This window comes from Prorops nasuta, unplaced genomic scaffold (assembly GCF_024137725.1).
Source record: "Prorops nasuta isolate Cenicafe-Biocafe unplaced genomic scaffold, Cenicafe_Pnas_1.2 PNAS00003, whole genome shotgun sequence".
NCBI classification, from domain to species: Eukaryota; Metazoa; Arthropoda; class Insecta; order Hymenoptera; family Bethylidae; genus Prorops; species Prorops nasuta.
Window position 1 is genome coordinate 6608934 of NW_027116800.1, and position 14100 is coordinate 6623033.

The 14100-nt window shown below is 41.5% G+C and overlaps 3 protein-coding genes across 12 annotated transcripts; 2 read left to right on the forward strand and 1 right to left on the reverse strand.

Moving 5' to 3' along the window:
* The first annotated feature begins 38 nt into the window (after positions 1-38).
* Positions 39-2346, forward strand: LOC136785948 (coiled-coil domain-containing protein 34-like). Its single transcript, XM_066747331.1, has 5 exons — positions 39-419; positions 571-983; positions 1045-1185; positions 1252-1436; positions 2216-2346. Exons 1-4 carry the CDS (start codon positions 94-96, stop codon positions 1401-1403), a joined length of 1032 nt encoding a protein of 343 aa, XP_066603428.1. The 5' UTR covers positions 39-93; the 3' UTR covers positions 1404-1436; positions 2216-2346.
* LOC136785946 (uncharacterized) lies at positions 1482-12886 on the reverse strand. Of its 9 annotated transcripts, XM_066747328.1 has the most exons (20): positions 11184-11869; positions 10888-11097; positions 9817-10018; positions 8948-9108; positions 8745-8876; positions 8493-8672; positions 8150-8404; positions 7511-7888; positions 6499-6708; positions 5919-6082; positions 5708-5855; positions 5516-5630; positions 5152-5286; positions 3074-3133; positions 2872-2996; positions 2669-2806; positions 2221-2574; positions 1944-2159; positions 1781-1882; positions 1482-1716 (listed from the first exon to the last, which is right to left on the reverse strand). In XM_066747328.1, exons 1-20 carry the CDS (start codon positions 11334-11336, stop codon positions 1633-1635), a joined length of 3522 nt encoding a protein of 1173 aa, XP_066603425.1. In that variant the 5' UTR covers positions 11337-11869; the 3' UTR covers positions 1482-1632. The 9 variants fall into 9 exon arrangements, 2 of the variants coding, with proteins under 2 accessions (XP_066603425.1, XP_066603426.1); XM_066747329.1 differs by lacking the exon at positions 5152-5286; XR_010824726.1 differs by lacking the exons at positions 1482-1716; positions 1781-1882; positions 1944-2159; positions 2221-2574; positions 2669-2806 and adding an exon at positions 12634-12886 and having other exon boundaries at positions 2920-2996; positions 3653-5286; positions 11184-11344.
* Positions 12887-13054: 168 nt separating this feature from the next.
* LOC136785955 (uncharacterized) lies at positions 13055-14100 on the forward strand. Of its 2 annotated transcripts, none has more exons than XM_066747336.1 (4): positions 13055-13205; positions 13297-13429; positions 13626-13891; positions 13968-14100. In XM_066747336.1, the coding sequence occupies exons 2-4, from the start codon at positions 13378-13380 to the stop codon at positions 14085-14087; spliced, it is 438 nt and encodes a 145-aa protein (XP_066603433.1). In that variant the 5' UTR covers positions 13055-13205; positions 13297-13377; the 3' UTR covers positions 14088-14100. The 2 variants fall into 2 exon arrangements, with proteins under 2 accessions (XP_066603433.1, XP_066603434.1); XM_066747337.1 differs by having other exon boundaries at positions 13177-13205; positions 13282-13429.

A 14100-nucleotide genomic window follows, 5' to 3' on the forward strand; every position in this document is an offset into this window, starting at 1 on the left:
GACACAAATACGAGCACGTATAATTTTTATTAATGCAGTACGAAGTTTTACGAGTATCGAACAAAGCGTTAAACACGTTATGGAAACTCGCATATGAAAAGTCGCAACTACCTTCAGCTCCATAAAGAATTTCGGGATGATCAGAGGAACAAATCAATGCTAGAAATGGAAATTAATTGTGGTGATTTTGGAGACTCGTCCTCAATTATTGTGAAAGAATCGCCTGTTACGTGCAATGGCACTTCCGACGGTGATCATTTTTCCTTGGAAACTTATCGCTGCACCATTAAATCAGATTCTTCGGCTGCTCAAGCTGATGCGAAGTCTTCGTATCATGTAGAACACCGATGCAAAATTAATGTAACCATCGATGATGAAATCCGTGCAACGGATATACGAAGCCAAACGGAAATCCCATGGTAAGCTGGAAACTTTCTGTATATTTCAAAAGTTCGTTTCGACGTCATCGAAAATTATTGATGGAGTCACCACACTTCTGCACAGCCCTTGGAATCGAACTACCGTTTGTCAGTGTTTTTCATTCAATGTAACGAAAAGTTTTCCCATTAGGTACTGCGGTGTAGATGACCAGCGGGTGGTGAAATTGTCAACGTCATTAACAAATTCTAGTATTTCCGAACAAGAAAGCTTCGACGTAGCCAGGAAAGCAGCTTTCGAGGAATGGTTGCAGAAGAAGAAGCAGGACGACCTCCGCAGGAAACAGGAGAAAGAGATGGAGGAAGCGAGGCGTCTCGCTTTGGAAGAAAAATTGCAAAAAGAGAAGGAAAAGAAAGAACAAATAGAGAGAGAGAATTTCTTAAAATGGAGAGAGCGAAAAAAGAAAGAGGAGGCTGATAAAAAGGCAATGTTTGAAAAGGACGTAGAACTGAAGAGACGGTTGAAGGCAGTCGAAGACACTGCGGCCACTGCGAAGGCTTTGTGTCTTCAACAGTGGGCAAAGAAAAAACTGCAGGAACAGAAAGGTAATAACAAAAAAGAATTAAAGCTTAATCTCCATGATGTTAACGTATTTTGAAATGCAAGCTCAAGTAAAGGAGAAGGAGAAGCAGTTGAGAAAAATTGAAGAGGAACGTAAGAAAAGAATGGAGGAGAGCACGAAGGCTTACGAACAATGGCGGGAGAGTTCGAAGAATAAACCTAAACCTGCCACACAAGGATTGCTCCGTTAGTTTATGATAAGTCTTAACGCTAATTTGTCGTGCAAAAAATTTCTTACGCTGTCAATTTTAGCTCATCAAAAAGCTAAACCAGCTTTTGTGAATCCTGTACCTTGGCAAGGTCTTGTGGAGAACGGAACTGACGAGGACAAGACTACCAAAGCGATTGACAAAAACCGACCTAAAAATCGCAGTAAGAAAATTACCAAGTCTCTCAAGACGTAAATTGGTAGGACTTTTGTACAGTATTAATAAATGGTAAGATATTAGAGAGGTATATATACAAATATTTTTTATATCCATACACATTTGTCTTTGTCACTTGCGGCTTTAAAGCCACAGTAGCCATGTTTATGTAGAAATTCTTATATTACTAAATTTGCTCATATTCTACACTACTTGGATATACTATTCGATCTTTATGGTAAATACTGAATATTTATTATAGTAGGCACTATTTTGACAAAGATTCCTCTTCCTCTTGAATCTTCTCTATATCAGACTTGTTCATGAAGTAGTACGACGGTTGTCGAGATTTCTACAAATTCATTAGTAGTCGATATTAAACTTTCGTATCACATCTATCAATATATCATATTTACCAGGTCCTTGATAATGCGTTTCGCCCCCGCCTTGATAAGAATATTACTCAGAACCTCTACCGAAGGTACACCCATGGCATAATGTAGCGCTGTTCTTTCCAGCTGGGAGAAAAATGAAACGATTGAAATGTGCACAATTAATAGCAATAATCAATCCACTTACATTGTCGCCAATTCTCAACGTCTCAGGAAAATTCTTAACGATGAATTTCACTATATCTTCGTTCTCTCGTAGAACAGCGATATGAAGCGAGCATCTGCCAACCATATTCTTGCCAACAGCCAATAGCTTTCCTCCTCCGTTACTTTTGCTTAAAAACTCTTTGACCCTATCCGCATCACCAGCGCGTATGGCCGTGTGAACTTCTTCGCGCTGAGCCTTAGCATAAAAATTAATTTAGAGAGAAAAACTTGATTGGAGTTTTCATTTCTCAGCATACCACATAATTGGGGATAGACTGTAGAAACTGGACCGTAGACTCGTGGCCTCTTTGAGCGGCTGCATCCACGATTCCAAGGCCTTCATCTTCAACGTCGAGAATGTGATCATATCCCTCCAGCAGAAGCTCTATCAACTTTTCGGTTTCACCTCTGGCTGCCAAGTAGACGACCCACCTATCGATCTCCACAACATTTTGGGGAATATCGCTAAGCTCAGCCACGTCCCTAGCCGTGCGATACAGTTCGTCTCTAAAACCGACATTGACTTGGGCTTCTTGCAAGAAATTATATAATCCATCTCTCGAATAGGATCGTGCTACAGCAAAGTGCAGCATGCTTTGTCCATGCTCATCCTAAGACCAACGAGAAGAACGTTACAAAATCAACGATTTAATGTCATTCGACACAAATTAATAATATCCTATAGATAATTATCTGCGTATATACTCTATTCGAATTGCTGAATGTGGATTCTGGGACGTCAGAGACTGGACTTTGCGGATAGCCTGCATCGTCCTCGTCTTGATCATCACCAGAACCATCGGCACCGTTCTCTCCCTCAGGAATAATCATGACATTTGACTCCTGTATAATAGAAACAGAAAATTATTGAATAACTTTTATATTTCCACGTATATTTTGTCTCTTACTTCTTCTTCGTCTACTTTATTCTTGTTTGCAAAATTGTACAAATAAGTAGCCAGATATGTAACTGGATCCTTAGGTCGATTATTAGCCACTTCTGTCAGACCTTTGATCAGCGGATCACCCAGTGCTTAAACATTAATATTTTCTCTTCGTATAATCTTTTTATGAGAATATTTATTGTAATTTTTTTAAAGACCAACTTACACGAAGCCAGATATTGACCTTCCTCCGAACGAAATATTGGAATATCAAGTTGGTTCTCGTCTGAAAGCATAATTGTTCACTTCGCATTATACGCTTTAAAAGAGTTATCCGACCATCGATTCAATATTATATTAGATTATTTGTTTACGCCCCTTCAGGAAATAATTTGCGAACACTCCCATGTCAACAATCGTGCGACTCACTCTAGCAGCACTGCAAACGTGCTATTGAATACGAATTAAAAAACAACGAGTGTGCGTGTTACTAGGTGATTATCGAAATGCGTGGTACAGCCAATACAATCACAAATGCACTTCTTATAATTGATTAGAAAATTATTAGTTGGAAAGACATGTGCTTCGTCATTTTATTTTGTGTAACATCGATTAGTGCATTACAACAGCCAATTGGAAAAATATTGGAAGATCTCAAAGACCTTTCCGTACACCGTATTAGATAAAAATTCTCTATAGGATTATAATTATTTCTACGCTACATGTCGTGTTGTACGTGCGACAGAGGTGACGAATCTTTTCTTTGTTGGTGCGTGGATATCAATGATACATATCTTTTACGCACCTAATTAAAAATCCAGCAGGTAGAGCAGCTAATCCGACATTTCTTAACAATCAATAAAATAACGTTCACATATCTTTCCAACAGTAATTTCTCTTAACAAATCCTCAAATAATCTATCTAACAATTAAGTATACTATATATACATATTATTACAAAACTAAACGAAGATATCACAGATATCGGTACACATCAATCAGGAGTTTACAATTTTAATGAAGCTTCTTCGATCGATAGTGTACATTCAATAGAATTAATTAAGAATTAGTTTTTTCGAGGAATGCTTTTGCTTCGTTTGCGAAAAATGCCAGCGATCAAATTGGCGATCCTCAAAGAGTTGTTGAGCACCAATTCTTTCTCCAATGTCAGAATATTCATGGTAGCTCTGGAAAAGTCCTGCAAAGTTTGTAACTCGGTTACAGTGAGACATTGTTGGTTGCCAATTTTAACGGTGTCCTTTCTGGCCGTTTCCCTAGCAAAGAGGCCCCTGACGACGCACAGATGCTTCAAGTTATCCGGTTCCTTGGACAGTTCCGGTAATTTGACTATCATGGTGAACCGTAGGGTGTTACCAAGGGCATATGGTCGAGCAGTGAGGAATCCCAATTTCTCGTGCCTCTTGAAGGTCATTCTTTCATCGAGAATCCTCATGACATAGGCCATTTTCACGTAGGGTCTACCAATGACACCTGGAGTATCATCGCTGGTCTTGCAAATGATTCTGAGATGGTCCTGGACATTGATCCAGGCAGCGAGGTCACCGGCGGAGGCAACGTAAACGCCACGTCCGTAGGGCCAGTGCTTTCCGTGGAGTCTCTTTTCATCGTGAACCTCAAAATCCGTCAATGGTAGCAGCAAACCGGAAGCCGCCAGCTGTGCCCTGACCACATTGGGTTGGTCCAAAATTTCGCTAAGGGTGAAATACGTGCCAGCCTCGTCCTCGCTACTCCCTTCCGCCATCAGAGTCGATACTTCCGGACTCATCAGCACACTGGTGATCTCTCGCTCCACGTTCTCCAGCTGGTTAACCGTCAAGGTCAAAGGTAAGCTGTAATTCTCAAGATTCCTGCAGCACTCGATGACACCGGCTAGTATGAACTTTCCACTGGGGTCCAGATTGTACGACTCAATAATGGCGACAGCCTCCCTCTCCGTGCTGCCGATCTCGTTAGTCGTCCTCTCGAAGCCGAAGAAGCTGGGACCAGGCTGATCCGGAAGTTCACCGCTCACCGTCACGCAGTGAAGATCCCTGATCAGTGGGTCCAGCAGCTCTGAAAATACGTGGTAGCACTCGTAATCCGGTGCTACCACGCCACCGCTTACGTCATCCTCGAAACTGTCCATCGTAGAACGACCACTGCTCAGGTTACTGTGACTAGTCGTGTTGGCGAATCTTTTCAAGGACGGCCAAATCACGTCAAACAGATTGTGGTCCATGCGAGTAACACGGTGCTTGATGCTATCGAACACGGGCCGTCTCAGGCACCGGCTCAGCAGTGTACCGGAACTTGGAGTCTTCGGCATCGTTGTGGAACCCCGTCTGGCGCCTGCCAGCAACCGGAAGCACCTCTCCAAGGTCGCCAGAGTCTCCGGTTCTCCAACGTCCCGGCGTGCCGAGTACAAATCTCCCCCGGCCACTGTTTCGTGCGCAAGCGTGTCAATTCATATGTTTAGGGTGATTTTCGTATCCCGTCCGATTCGTGCGTTTCAATGAAAAATTCAATCAATCGAGAGTAATGTTATAGACACTATAGAGATAGTAAACGCGAGAGTAGCTCGAGATTCGAGAAATAAAAAATTGACACGCTAATATATATATATAAATTTTGTCAAATTTTCCATACTTTATAATACAGAAGAGAATACCTTTGTCCTCCAGCATCCGATCTGCGAGATTCTCAGGAGCGCCAAAGTCACGTAGTAGCTTCTTGTGCGAGAGATCCTCCTGGTTGTCCTTGTAAAAATCGGCCTTCTGGCCAAACTAAACCAAAGGTTATTCGCCACGTACAAAATGTATTCTAGGTTCGATAAGCGTTGAAAAAGGGTTGAGATACTCACGTTGTCCTGCAGCAAGGGGTTGGCTCCAAGGTGTAGCAAGAGATTGTAGTAATGTCCATTATCCGCGAGAGTTGCAGCATAGTGGAGTGGCGTTCTTCCGTCGATATCGATGGCCTGCGTAGTTTCTGGAAATCTCCCAGCCAGGTACCTGACACGTGCAGCACGTTTATTGAGAGAAACAAGAGGTTAACATTGTAAAAAATGAACCTACCTAATGACAGCAGTACTGCCAAAAATCACAGCAACGTGAAGCGGTGTGGCACCATGAGGTGAGGAAGAATCTCTCGCAACTGCGAATTTGCGACGATCCAGAGCGTTTTGCAAATCTCGCAAATTGCCCTCTTTTGCTGCCATATGAACCGCGTGAATTTTTCCCTGTAAATTATTGAACGTCCACTTCCGTTACCGTTCGCTCGATAAACAGTCATAATAGCTACAGTTGTTGTTCTTGTTGTGTTGTCGTGTGCAAAAGTTCCGAGGCTCCGCGAGCAGGTGGTGATTGGGTCGGATGAGTCATGAGCTAGCTCAGAGACTCGCGTGACGTTCTTACAAAGTTACTACAACTACTGTATGTATATACGTCAAAGTTTACGTAATATTTTTGCAAAAGGAGTGACGAGTGATAAAATGGATATTGTCGAAAATGTACAGTATTAGCCCTCGTAGCATGCATAGTGTTAGAAGTCTTTCGGATAAAACGTTTCTAGACTCAATCTGACACGTTGGAACGTTTTAATAAGGTTTTAGGAACATTTTTGACACTATGTACGCTACGTGAGAAGTATGGATACCATGTAAGCTGGAACATTGTCGATGAAAGCTTGAAGCTCCGGATTGCTGGATTGTCGTCCGACGAGTCGTCTACCGTCACCATTGAGAACCAACGCAGCCAGTTGCTCCATATTTCCATTATCCAGCAAATCCACGACCTCCTTGTCAATGGCCATACTGTGGCCTGTGAGCTCTGCCTCCGGTAACTCCCGGTGTTCGCCGACGATTACCTAATGACCATGTCCGACGGGAAAACGGACGCGCATGAGAATTCTGACCGATCGATGCGTCCCTCGGATATTAATCGTATTTTTACACGAGGAACAATAAATTTGTGCTACGACCGATCGATCCAATTTTCACACGTATCTTCGCGCGTTCCGGGCTTCCTCCACCTCTCCTCCTTCTAATACCATACACACACGCACGCGTACACGCAGGCACACGGACAGGCACGCTCACTCTTTCTCCCTCTCAATGTTCCTTCCGTCTTTTTAACGAAGTGCATTTGGTCCAGGGGTGTAAAACGAATGCTTTTCTTTTTTTTTTTTTTTTTTTCATGCACAAAGTAAATGGATGGACGACGGTACACGATTGACCTCTACTCGTTTATTGACATCATCCCATTTGCCTTCTACAGTTTACACGTGTAGTATAATCCAAAATGCCAGGTATATACGATTTCAAAGCAGATCGGTGCGATACAGAATTAGAGTACTTCTAGTTATATAGTGTTACACATTCTCAATACGATCCAATTGGTTCTCGAGTCGTGGTTAACTTTACAAAGGAGGAGATATAATAAAATTTGATGGAAAATTATAGTTTGAGAGTAAAGAGAAGAAGATTTATTGAGAGAATTTATTTGGTGATCTTTGAGAGATTAGGGATATGCTAGGGACTCGTCCAAGCCACGTTCGGCTACTGATCAACACGCTCGTGTGTGGTTGTATATTGTACATTCTCGATACGTATGCACAGGACATTTTATATAGGTATAAACTTATATTCGTTAATTCATTGTCCCTGTACCTGATCTTCTTCGGCATCGACGCCAGAATCGCCGGTACTCGGGTCGTTCCTCTCTTCGTTATTGGATATTAATTTCTCGTTCGCATCGACTTCCGGTTCAGCTGTTTCCTCCTCGTTCGTCATTCCGCCCGTAACCACGTCATCGTCCGATGACGATTTTTGCTCCTGCTCTTCTTCCGGTTCCTGCTCCTCTTTCTCATTCTTCTCCTCCTCTTGCTGTTGTTGTTGCTCTTCTTCCTGATCCTCTTTTTCCTCCTCCTCCTCCTCCTCCTCCTCCCCCTCCTTCTGTTGCTGCACCTCTTCCTCCTCCTCCTCCTCCTCCTCCTCCTCTACACCCTCCTTCTCTACTTCACGGTGCTCCTCTTCGTCATTCTGTATCTGTTCCCAAAAATTTCCCACATCGCCTAAACTCTAGCGAAATATGCTCACGCAAAAAACAGGGCAAACAAAGGAGAAAAGCATTTCTAAACTCGACGCGCGATCCCGTGAGTTTAACGTTAACCGACGTCCTGTCCATTTTTTTAAATCGAGAGGACTCTGTGCAATTAATTGCTAACGTTATGACAACGCGCGTTAAATCAAGTTAGATACTGCCAAAGGTATAAAAGAATATATATTGTGAATGAAGAAGAATCATACTTCCGATATCTCCTTGCTAGATCCGTCCAAACTTTTCATAGCAGAGTCGGTGCTCCCGAAGGCACTGTCGATCTCGGTGCTGCTCACTACCTTCCGCATACCTCTAGAAATACCATCGTCTACCTCCAAAATCCTCCAGTCCCAATTCTTCGGGTACGTCGTACCGGAGACTCTCGGTGCTTCCGGTATAATAGTCAAATTTGTCGGATCCACGTCGGACGGTCGATTCTTGTAAAAGGCGGCAGCTTTTTGTTTCTACGGAAAAGAGACACGAATCGAATGGGATTTTCATCGATGGAGATGGAGACACGGCTATCATAGAAATAGACAAATATTGGCGCACATTGTCCAATATACTTCCGTCAGCTTCGTATTCCATCAATAAATCGTACATAGCACCATCGTCCTTGACGGCAGCGGCGTAATGCAATGGGGTTTTTCCATCGTTATCCTGAACGTTCACGATTGTCTGGTATCTCTCCAAGATATCACGCGCTATATCCATAAATCCCAATCCAGCGGCCTAAGAAATCAAATACCAATGAATATATTGGGTACGCCCAAATTTCGACCATAGCTCAAATCGATGAAAAACCTTGTGCAAAACGTTCAGCCCATTACTGTCTTTACTGCATAGAACTATGGGTGAGATTGGTTCTTCCAGTTTTTTCCTAAAACCTTCCAAATCGTTGTTGACGACGGCCGTGTGTATATCCTTTATGGTTACCTGTAGTTTTTTTAATTACAACTTAGTATATATATATATACAAATTATTGTAGAAATGTTTATATACCAACCATTATGAAAGGCACCGCTTCCAGAAATTTTCTAACTCGTGGATTATTGCTAGTCTCGCATCTCAGTTTTAACCCATGACCTTCCCACAGGACATGCTGTAACTTTCCAATATCCCGATTGTGTATCCATATCCTGATGTTGGAGGGTTTGATATCGAGATCTGTAATAAGTTGAAGGAATTTCTAGAATTTTGAACAATCGCCCGGTGGAAGAAGCGAGTGGAACGTGCGGATCGATACAAGATTAATAAATTTTACAGTAGATCAAAACAAACACACACAATGATTTTCATACGTGTTGAGAAACAGTTTACACCATGTTCGTTTCCGTTGCCTCTGTAAATTAGCTGCTCGAGCATAAACTCCGACGATCGTTAAAACACGAAAGAAGCAAACAAAGTCCAGCGAGGTCTTTCACGTGTCAAGTCTTTCATCCTTTTGACGGAAGGCACACGTGTATTGTGTGTAAACGAAAAAAGACAGAGTTACGTCACAGTCGAAGACTAATAGAAATTTAACGTGGAATCTATTTTCAACGATCGAAGGAAAGTTTTCGAGGGAAGTAAAAGATCGTGCATCGGCAATTCCAATTATGAAGGAGAAACGTACGGCGAGTCCCTCGCTCTTTGATTTCGTTATTATATCGAGCGTGTATAAACTGGTCGCTTCCTTTTACGAATTTATATTCTATTGATTTTCACAGGCCTCCACACAGTCGGCTACTCGGTTTATAAGTCAAGGAATCTATGTCTATCTCGAATAAAGCCTATTATCCGTTTATATATATATATATAGATATGTATCGTTCCAAGGTCAAATAACGTGGAATCGCTGAAACATTGGTGGAAATTGAGCGAAAGGGTACTTACTTTCCTTGGAGGAGTTGATTTTTCGCTTGGCCATCTTCCACGATTCGGATAACTCTATTTCGGAGCTGTGCTCGAGGTAGTAGGCCGCGGGATTGCCTCTCTTGTCGCAGACACTAGCGTCACAGCCACCCTCCACGAGGATGTCCCAAATGCTTTCAGGATTTCGGCACGCTGTGCAATAATGCAATGCTGTTCGCCCTTCCTATATGTTTATATACAAACACGCAAATACAAATCTTGTGACGAACGTGGTAAATCGTATATGAATGGGCTAGGATCGTGTTGCCTGTGAGAGTGCAGGCACTGGTCTAAAGATATCGCAAGTTTTAGGAAGCCCAAAGTGTCGATTTGCGTGCTTTTCGAGCAGCTACAGGGAAAAACAGGTGGTTTACACTGTGCGATTATGAGAGTCACGCGATGCGGAAACGACGATCAACCATAAAACGCCTTTCTTCATTATTTAGATCGTTCCAAGCCCCAGATACTCTTTTGCAAAGACTATGCCTATATATGTATAGAGAGAGAGAGAGAGAAAAGAACATTCACTTTCTGCAGACTCTTTTAAAAAGCCACATCGTTCTCTTGCTGCTTTTTAATTTTCTAGTTATATTCATCAGTCATTCAATGATTTGCGAATTACAGTAACGAGGAACTTTGTGAATCGGGTGAGTTATAGGGGAATTTTTTGTAATTTACAATTTCTTCTGTTTTTTTTTTTTTTTTTTAGAACATTCCAACACTGATTACTCTCTCAGGAAGAATTTATATAGAGAAGCTCAACAAAGTTCCAGTTTGATCCTTTAGAGGAATGTCTAGTTGAGTCAAGAAAGATACAGAGTTATATTTTATAATTTTCTATTTTTTATTTTGAAAATTCTGAGCACCTACCACTATATACAAGAGAATATTTAGGAAAACTTAAAAGAGACTCAGAGTGGTACTTTACGAGATCACTAGATATTTATTCATTCGATTTAAGAAAATTTGGAAAATCAACTACGTGCTCTTTGTTACAATGATTGTACATACCACAGGAACATTAATTTTCGGCAGATATTTTGACAAACCCACCTTGTCCTTTTGCTGAGTTGTAATTGGATAATTATTGACCAACCATTCAACGATATGTGGCTGATCGTGGTAAACAGCCTTGTGAATCAACGGAGTGCCCGAGCGATCCTTCGCGATCGCTAATTTCTTCTTTGGCTCGTCCGCCACTATATGCTGAACTTCCGTCAAGGAGCCTCGACTGACGGCTTCGTGAACTTTTGAGATTTTCGTCTGAAACATGTTTAAAATTGAAAAAAAAAACGCGTTTGTCTATATATCTATAGGTATACACATACACGCGAGAGATATCTATTTACCAAATAGTTCGGGAGACCTTTGAGAAAAACTCTCGTTCTAAGATCAGGGCTGGTCTCACCTAGCAAACGTGCACCGCGACCCTCCAGAACGACATTCTCCAACTTTTCAAAGTCACCCCGTTGTAGCCAGCGCTTCAGTGCCGTAGCGTTCATTTACGACCCTGAAAATCATCCTTTCCAATGCGAATTGCACAAGATTTTGCAAACTTACACTCATCTCATATTTTCCCCACTAGCAATATCGATCTCTTCGCTACAACTTATGCCATAGGAACGCGTGTAGAATGTAGAAGCTCGTACGTAACAATCGATCAATTTCCGGAAAAATAATTATACTAGCATTTTCTATACAGCTGTGTAATTCGATAGATATTCCGATGGAGGGTGAGAAAATTCTATCAAAGGTTTATCGAGGATGGAGCAAAATTCAAATGAGTTTTGAAGGGAGGAGGAACGAATTTCTTCGGCATGTGTGCAAGTGTATAGGTGGTTGTAAAAATAAAATCTCTTAAAGCGGAGAATACCTGGTGGTCTTTGAAGCAAAAGTTTCCTCGTGCAGGGTAATCATTGGTGAACGGCTGGAGAGGAAAGTTTTTTAACGAGGAAGAAAAGGGTTAGAGGGGAGACAGAGTGAGATCGGGAAACACTACGCGTACGTCGTAGGAAAGAGTCACGCGGTAAATGAGAGCGAAGCCTGGCGTCGGGACGCCACCTGTGAACTATTGGAATATCGTCGAATGCGGCGAACGAAGAAAACGGTCTTTTTGCAAAAATCGCAATTATACTTCGATCAATTTTACCTGTGTACAACAAAACTATCATAATTGTCTGTAATTTGTACCTCCTCTTAATTATCATATTATATTTTATACACCAAATCGATTTGCGAATATCGAGATATAAAATTTCCATATTTTTATACAATTTACACACGTGAAAGTATTTCCACCACCACCAAGCGAAGCTTCCAGTTACGCCGAGCTTTGCATAATTTTTGAGCCGTAAGAAAAGTCAGGAATAATTGTCCAGTTGGAAAATACGTTGATGACGAAGAGGGAGGGGGGATTGAGTTGATGAAAAATTTATCCGTAACGAGAGGGGGCCTCTTATTAGGTCAATTGTAAACGATGATATGTGGGTTAACGACGATGGTCGTTTATAAAAACGTATCGAAAATATCGCTGTCAGGTTCGAGTCAGACTTTTCTTGCTTACATAAGTTGTTTTATTTACCGAACTGCTAACGTTAGTCATAAAGATCGATATTTCTGAACACGGTGCAATGACATATCGACCACCGTTGTAGACTCATCAATGTGTCGAGAGAATCCTCCGTTCAGTTGGATGACCATTATGTATAGGATTTCGATGAAAATATTTCTCAATAATAATCCACGCGATTTCTGCTATGCATATATAACAGCACCTGGCACGATCCTCGCTTCACTTACCAAATCGTGGAGTCCAGCTCCGTGTTCGACGAAGGAAAATCGTTAGAGACGAGATCTCGTTAGGAATCCGTCGAAGAGGAGCGCCTTAGGTTTGATCGGTGAAAAAAATAAAAAGAGAATCAGATACTTCCACTGGGATTCGTCGATGGCGCGTCAGTCTCGCCTTCGATTGTCGCTTTTACCGAACAAAGCTATCGGTATGATCAATACAAGTAAATTTCTCTGCGATATAGCTGAACGACTTTGATCGTACGCGTTTAATGTGTACGAGTTGCTTCGTTCGACTGGCGTAATGTACTTTTCCACGTGGCCTATTCAGCCTACATCCCTCTATTATTCACGAGGACTAGACTTGCAAAAGAAACCCTAGCTTTATTCTGGAAAATGAACGAGTCCTGCTAAACGGGACCTCCTAATCATTGCCCGTTCATCCATAAAAACTGTCAGCTGCAGAAACACATTGATCTATGCTGTTAAAGAAAATAGAAGAGAAGGACAAAAAATCTGTTTTTCCATCAATAAAAACGCTTTCACGGCATTCCGCTAAAATGAATTTCTCAATCAATGTCCAGGTACGTCGTTGATAGATTTGCGCAACGCTGCATGTTGTTCACCCTGCAATCGATTATTCAGCAATAATTCTCCAAGGAATATACCATCTAGAATTCAATTTACCTGGGAATTTGGTCAGTCTTGAACGGTTCTTAAACGAATTCTCTGCCTTTCTTTGCAAACTCTTTAAAAATGTGGAGATTCTTGCTATTTTTGTATCTTCTACCCTTGGCTCTGAGCAGTGGTAAGTATATATACATTTTTAAAAGTATTTCTCTTTGTATTACGATTATCTTTGTTGGATTGACTTATACAGTTTACTTCGAGAGTATTTGGAAATTAATTTTTAGTGAATTTGACAACTAGATTATATTTTTTAGTAGTTCGTGACGATTGGAATTGTTGGTAAAACATTAAATGAGTCGTTTCCTTGTTTACAGAGAGAAGCCTGAATCGCAGTGATTTATCGTGCAGCGGAAAGCCACACTACAACGTGACTCTGGCAGCCTATTCGCCGGATTATGACAGCGACGATGAATCGGAATACCAGGATTTTAAGAGGAAAAAGTTGAGAACTCTTCAGGAGTTTATCGATGGACGAGCAAAGTACGTAACGGTAGCGATGGATCTTTCAGCCTTGCCATATGGATCTCCCATCTGTATACCGGAATTGAACGAGCATTTTGGAAGACGCATCAACCTACAGGTGATTCATTATTCTAAAAAAAAGCCTATAATTGTACATAAATATGGTACAAATAATTTTATTGAAATTGTTACAGGCCAGAGACTATGATTGGAGTTTCAATAAAACTGGATTTTCAAGACTCGATATTTGTGTAAGAAGCGTCATGGATACTTACGACAAAGCTGTTAACAGAGCCGTGACTATTTACGTTTAATTTAAGCTTGGAA

What these genes read in the sequence shown, in the direction of transcription:
- LOC136785955 (XM_066747336.1), top strand. Translation starts at nt 13,378, where the DNA reads ATGTGGAGATTCTTGCTATTTTTGTATCTTCTACCCTTGGCTCTGAGC. An exon ending in ACCCTTGGCTCTGAGCAGTG is followed by an intron (nt 13,430 to 13,625) that starts GTAAGTATATAT and finishes CCTTGTTTACAG; the next exon opens with AGAGAAGCCTGAATCGCAGT. An exon ending in GAAGACGCATCAACCTACAG is followed by an intron (nt 13,892 to 13,967) that starts GTGATTCATTAT and finishes AAATTGTTACAG; the next exon opens with GCCAGAGACTATGATTGGAG.
- LOC136785948 (XM_066747331.1), top strand. Translation starts at nt 94, where the DNA reads ATGAAAAGTCGCAACTACCTTCAGCTCCATAAAGAATTTCGGGATGAT. An exon ending in AGCCAAACGGAAATCCCATG is followed by an intron (nt 420 to 570) that starts GTAAGCTGGAAA and finishes TTTTCCCATTAG; the next exon opens with GTACTGCGGTGTAGATGACC. An exon ending in TGCCACACAAGGATTGCTCC is followed by an intron (nt 1,186 to 1,251) that starts GTTAGTTTATGA and finishes TGTCAATTTTAG; the next exon opens with CTCATCAAAAAGCTAAACCA.
- LOC136785946 (XM_066747328.1), bottom strand. Translation starts at nt 11,336, where the DNA reads ATGAACGCTACGGCACTGAAGCGCTGGCTACAACGGGGTGACTTTGAA. An exon ending in TCGATGCCGAAGAAGATCAG is followed by an intron (nt 6,709 to 7,510) that starts GTACAGGGACAA and finishes CATGGTCATTAG; the next exon opens with GTAATCGTCGGCGAACACCG. An exon ending in AGGTCAATATCTGGCTTCGT is followed by an intron (nt 2,997 to 3,073) that starts GTAAGTTGGTCT and finishes TTAATGTTTAAG; the next exon opens with CACTGGGTGATCCGCTGATC.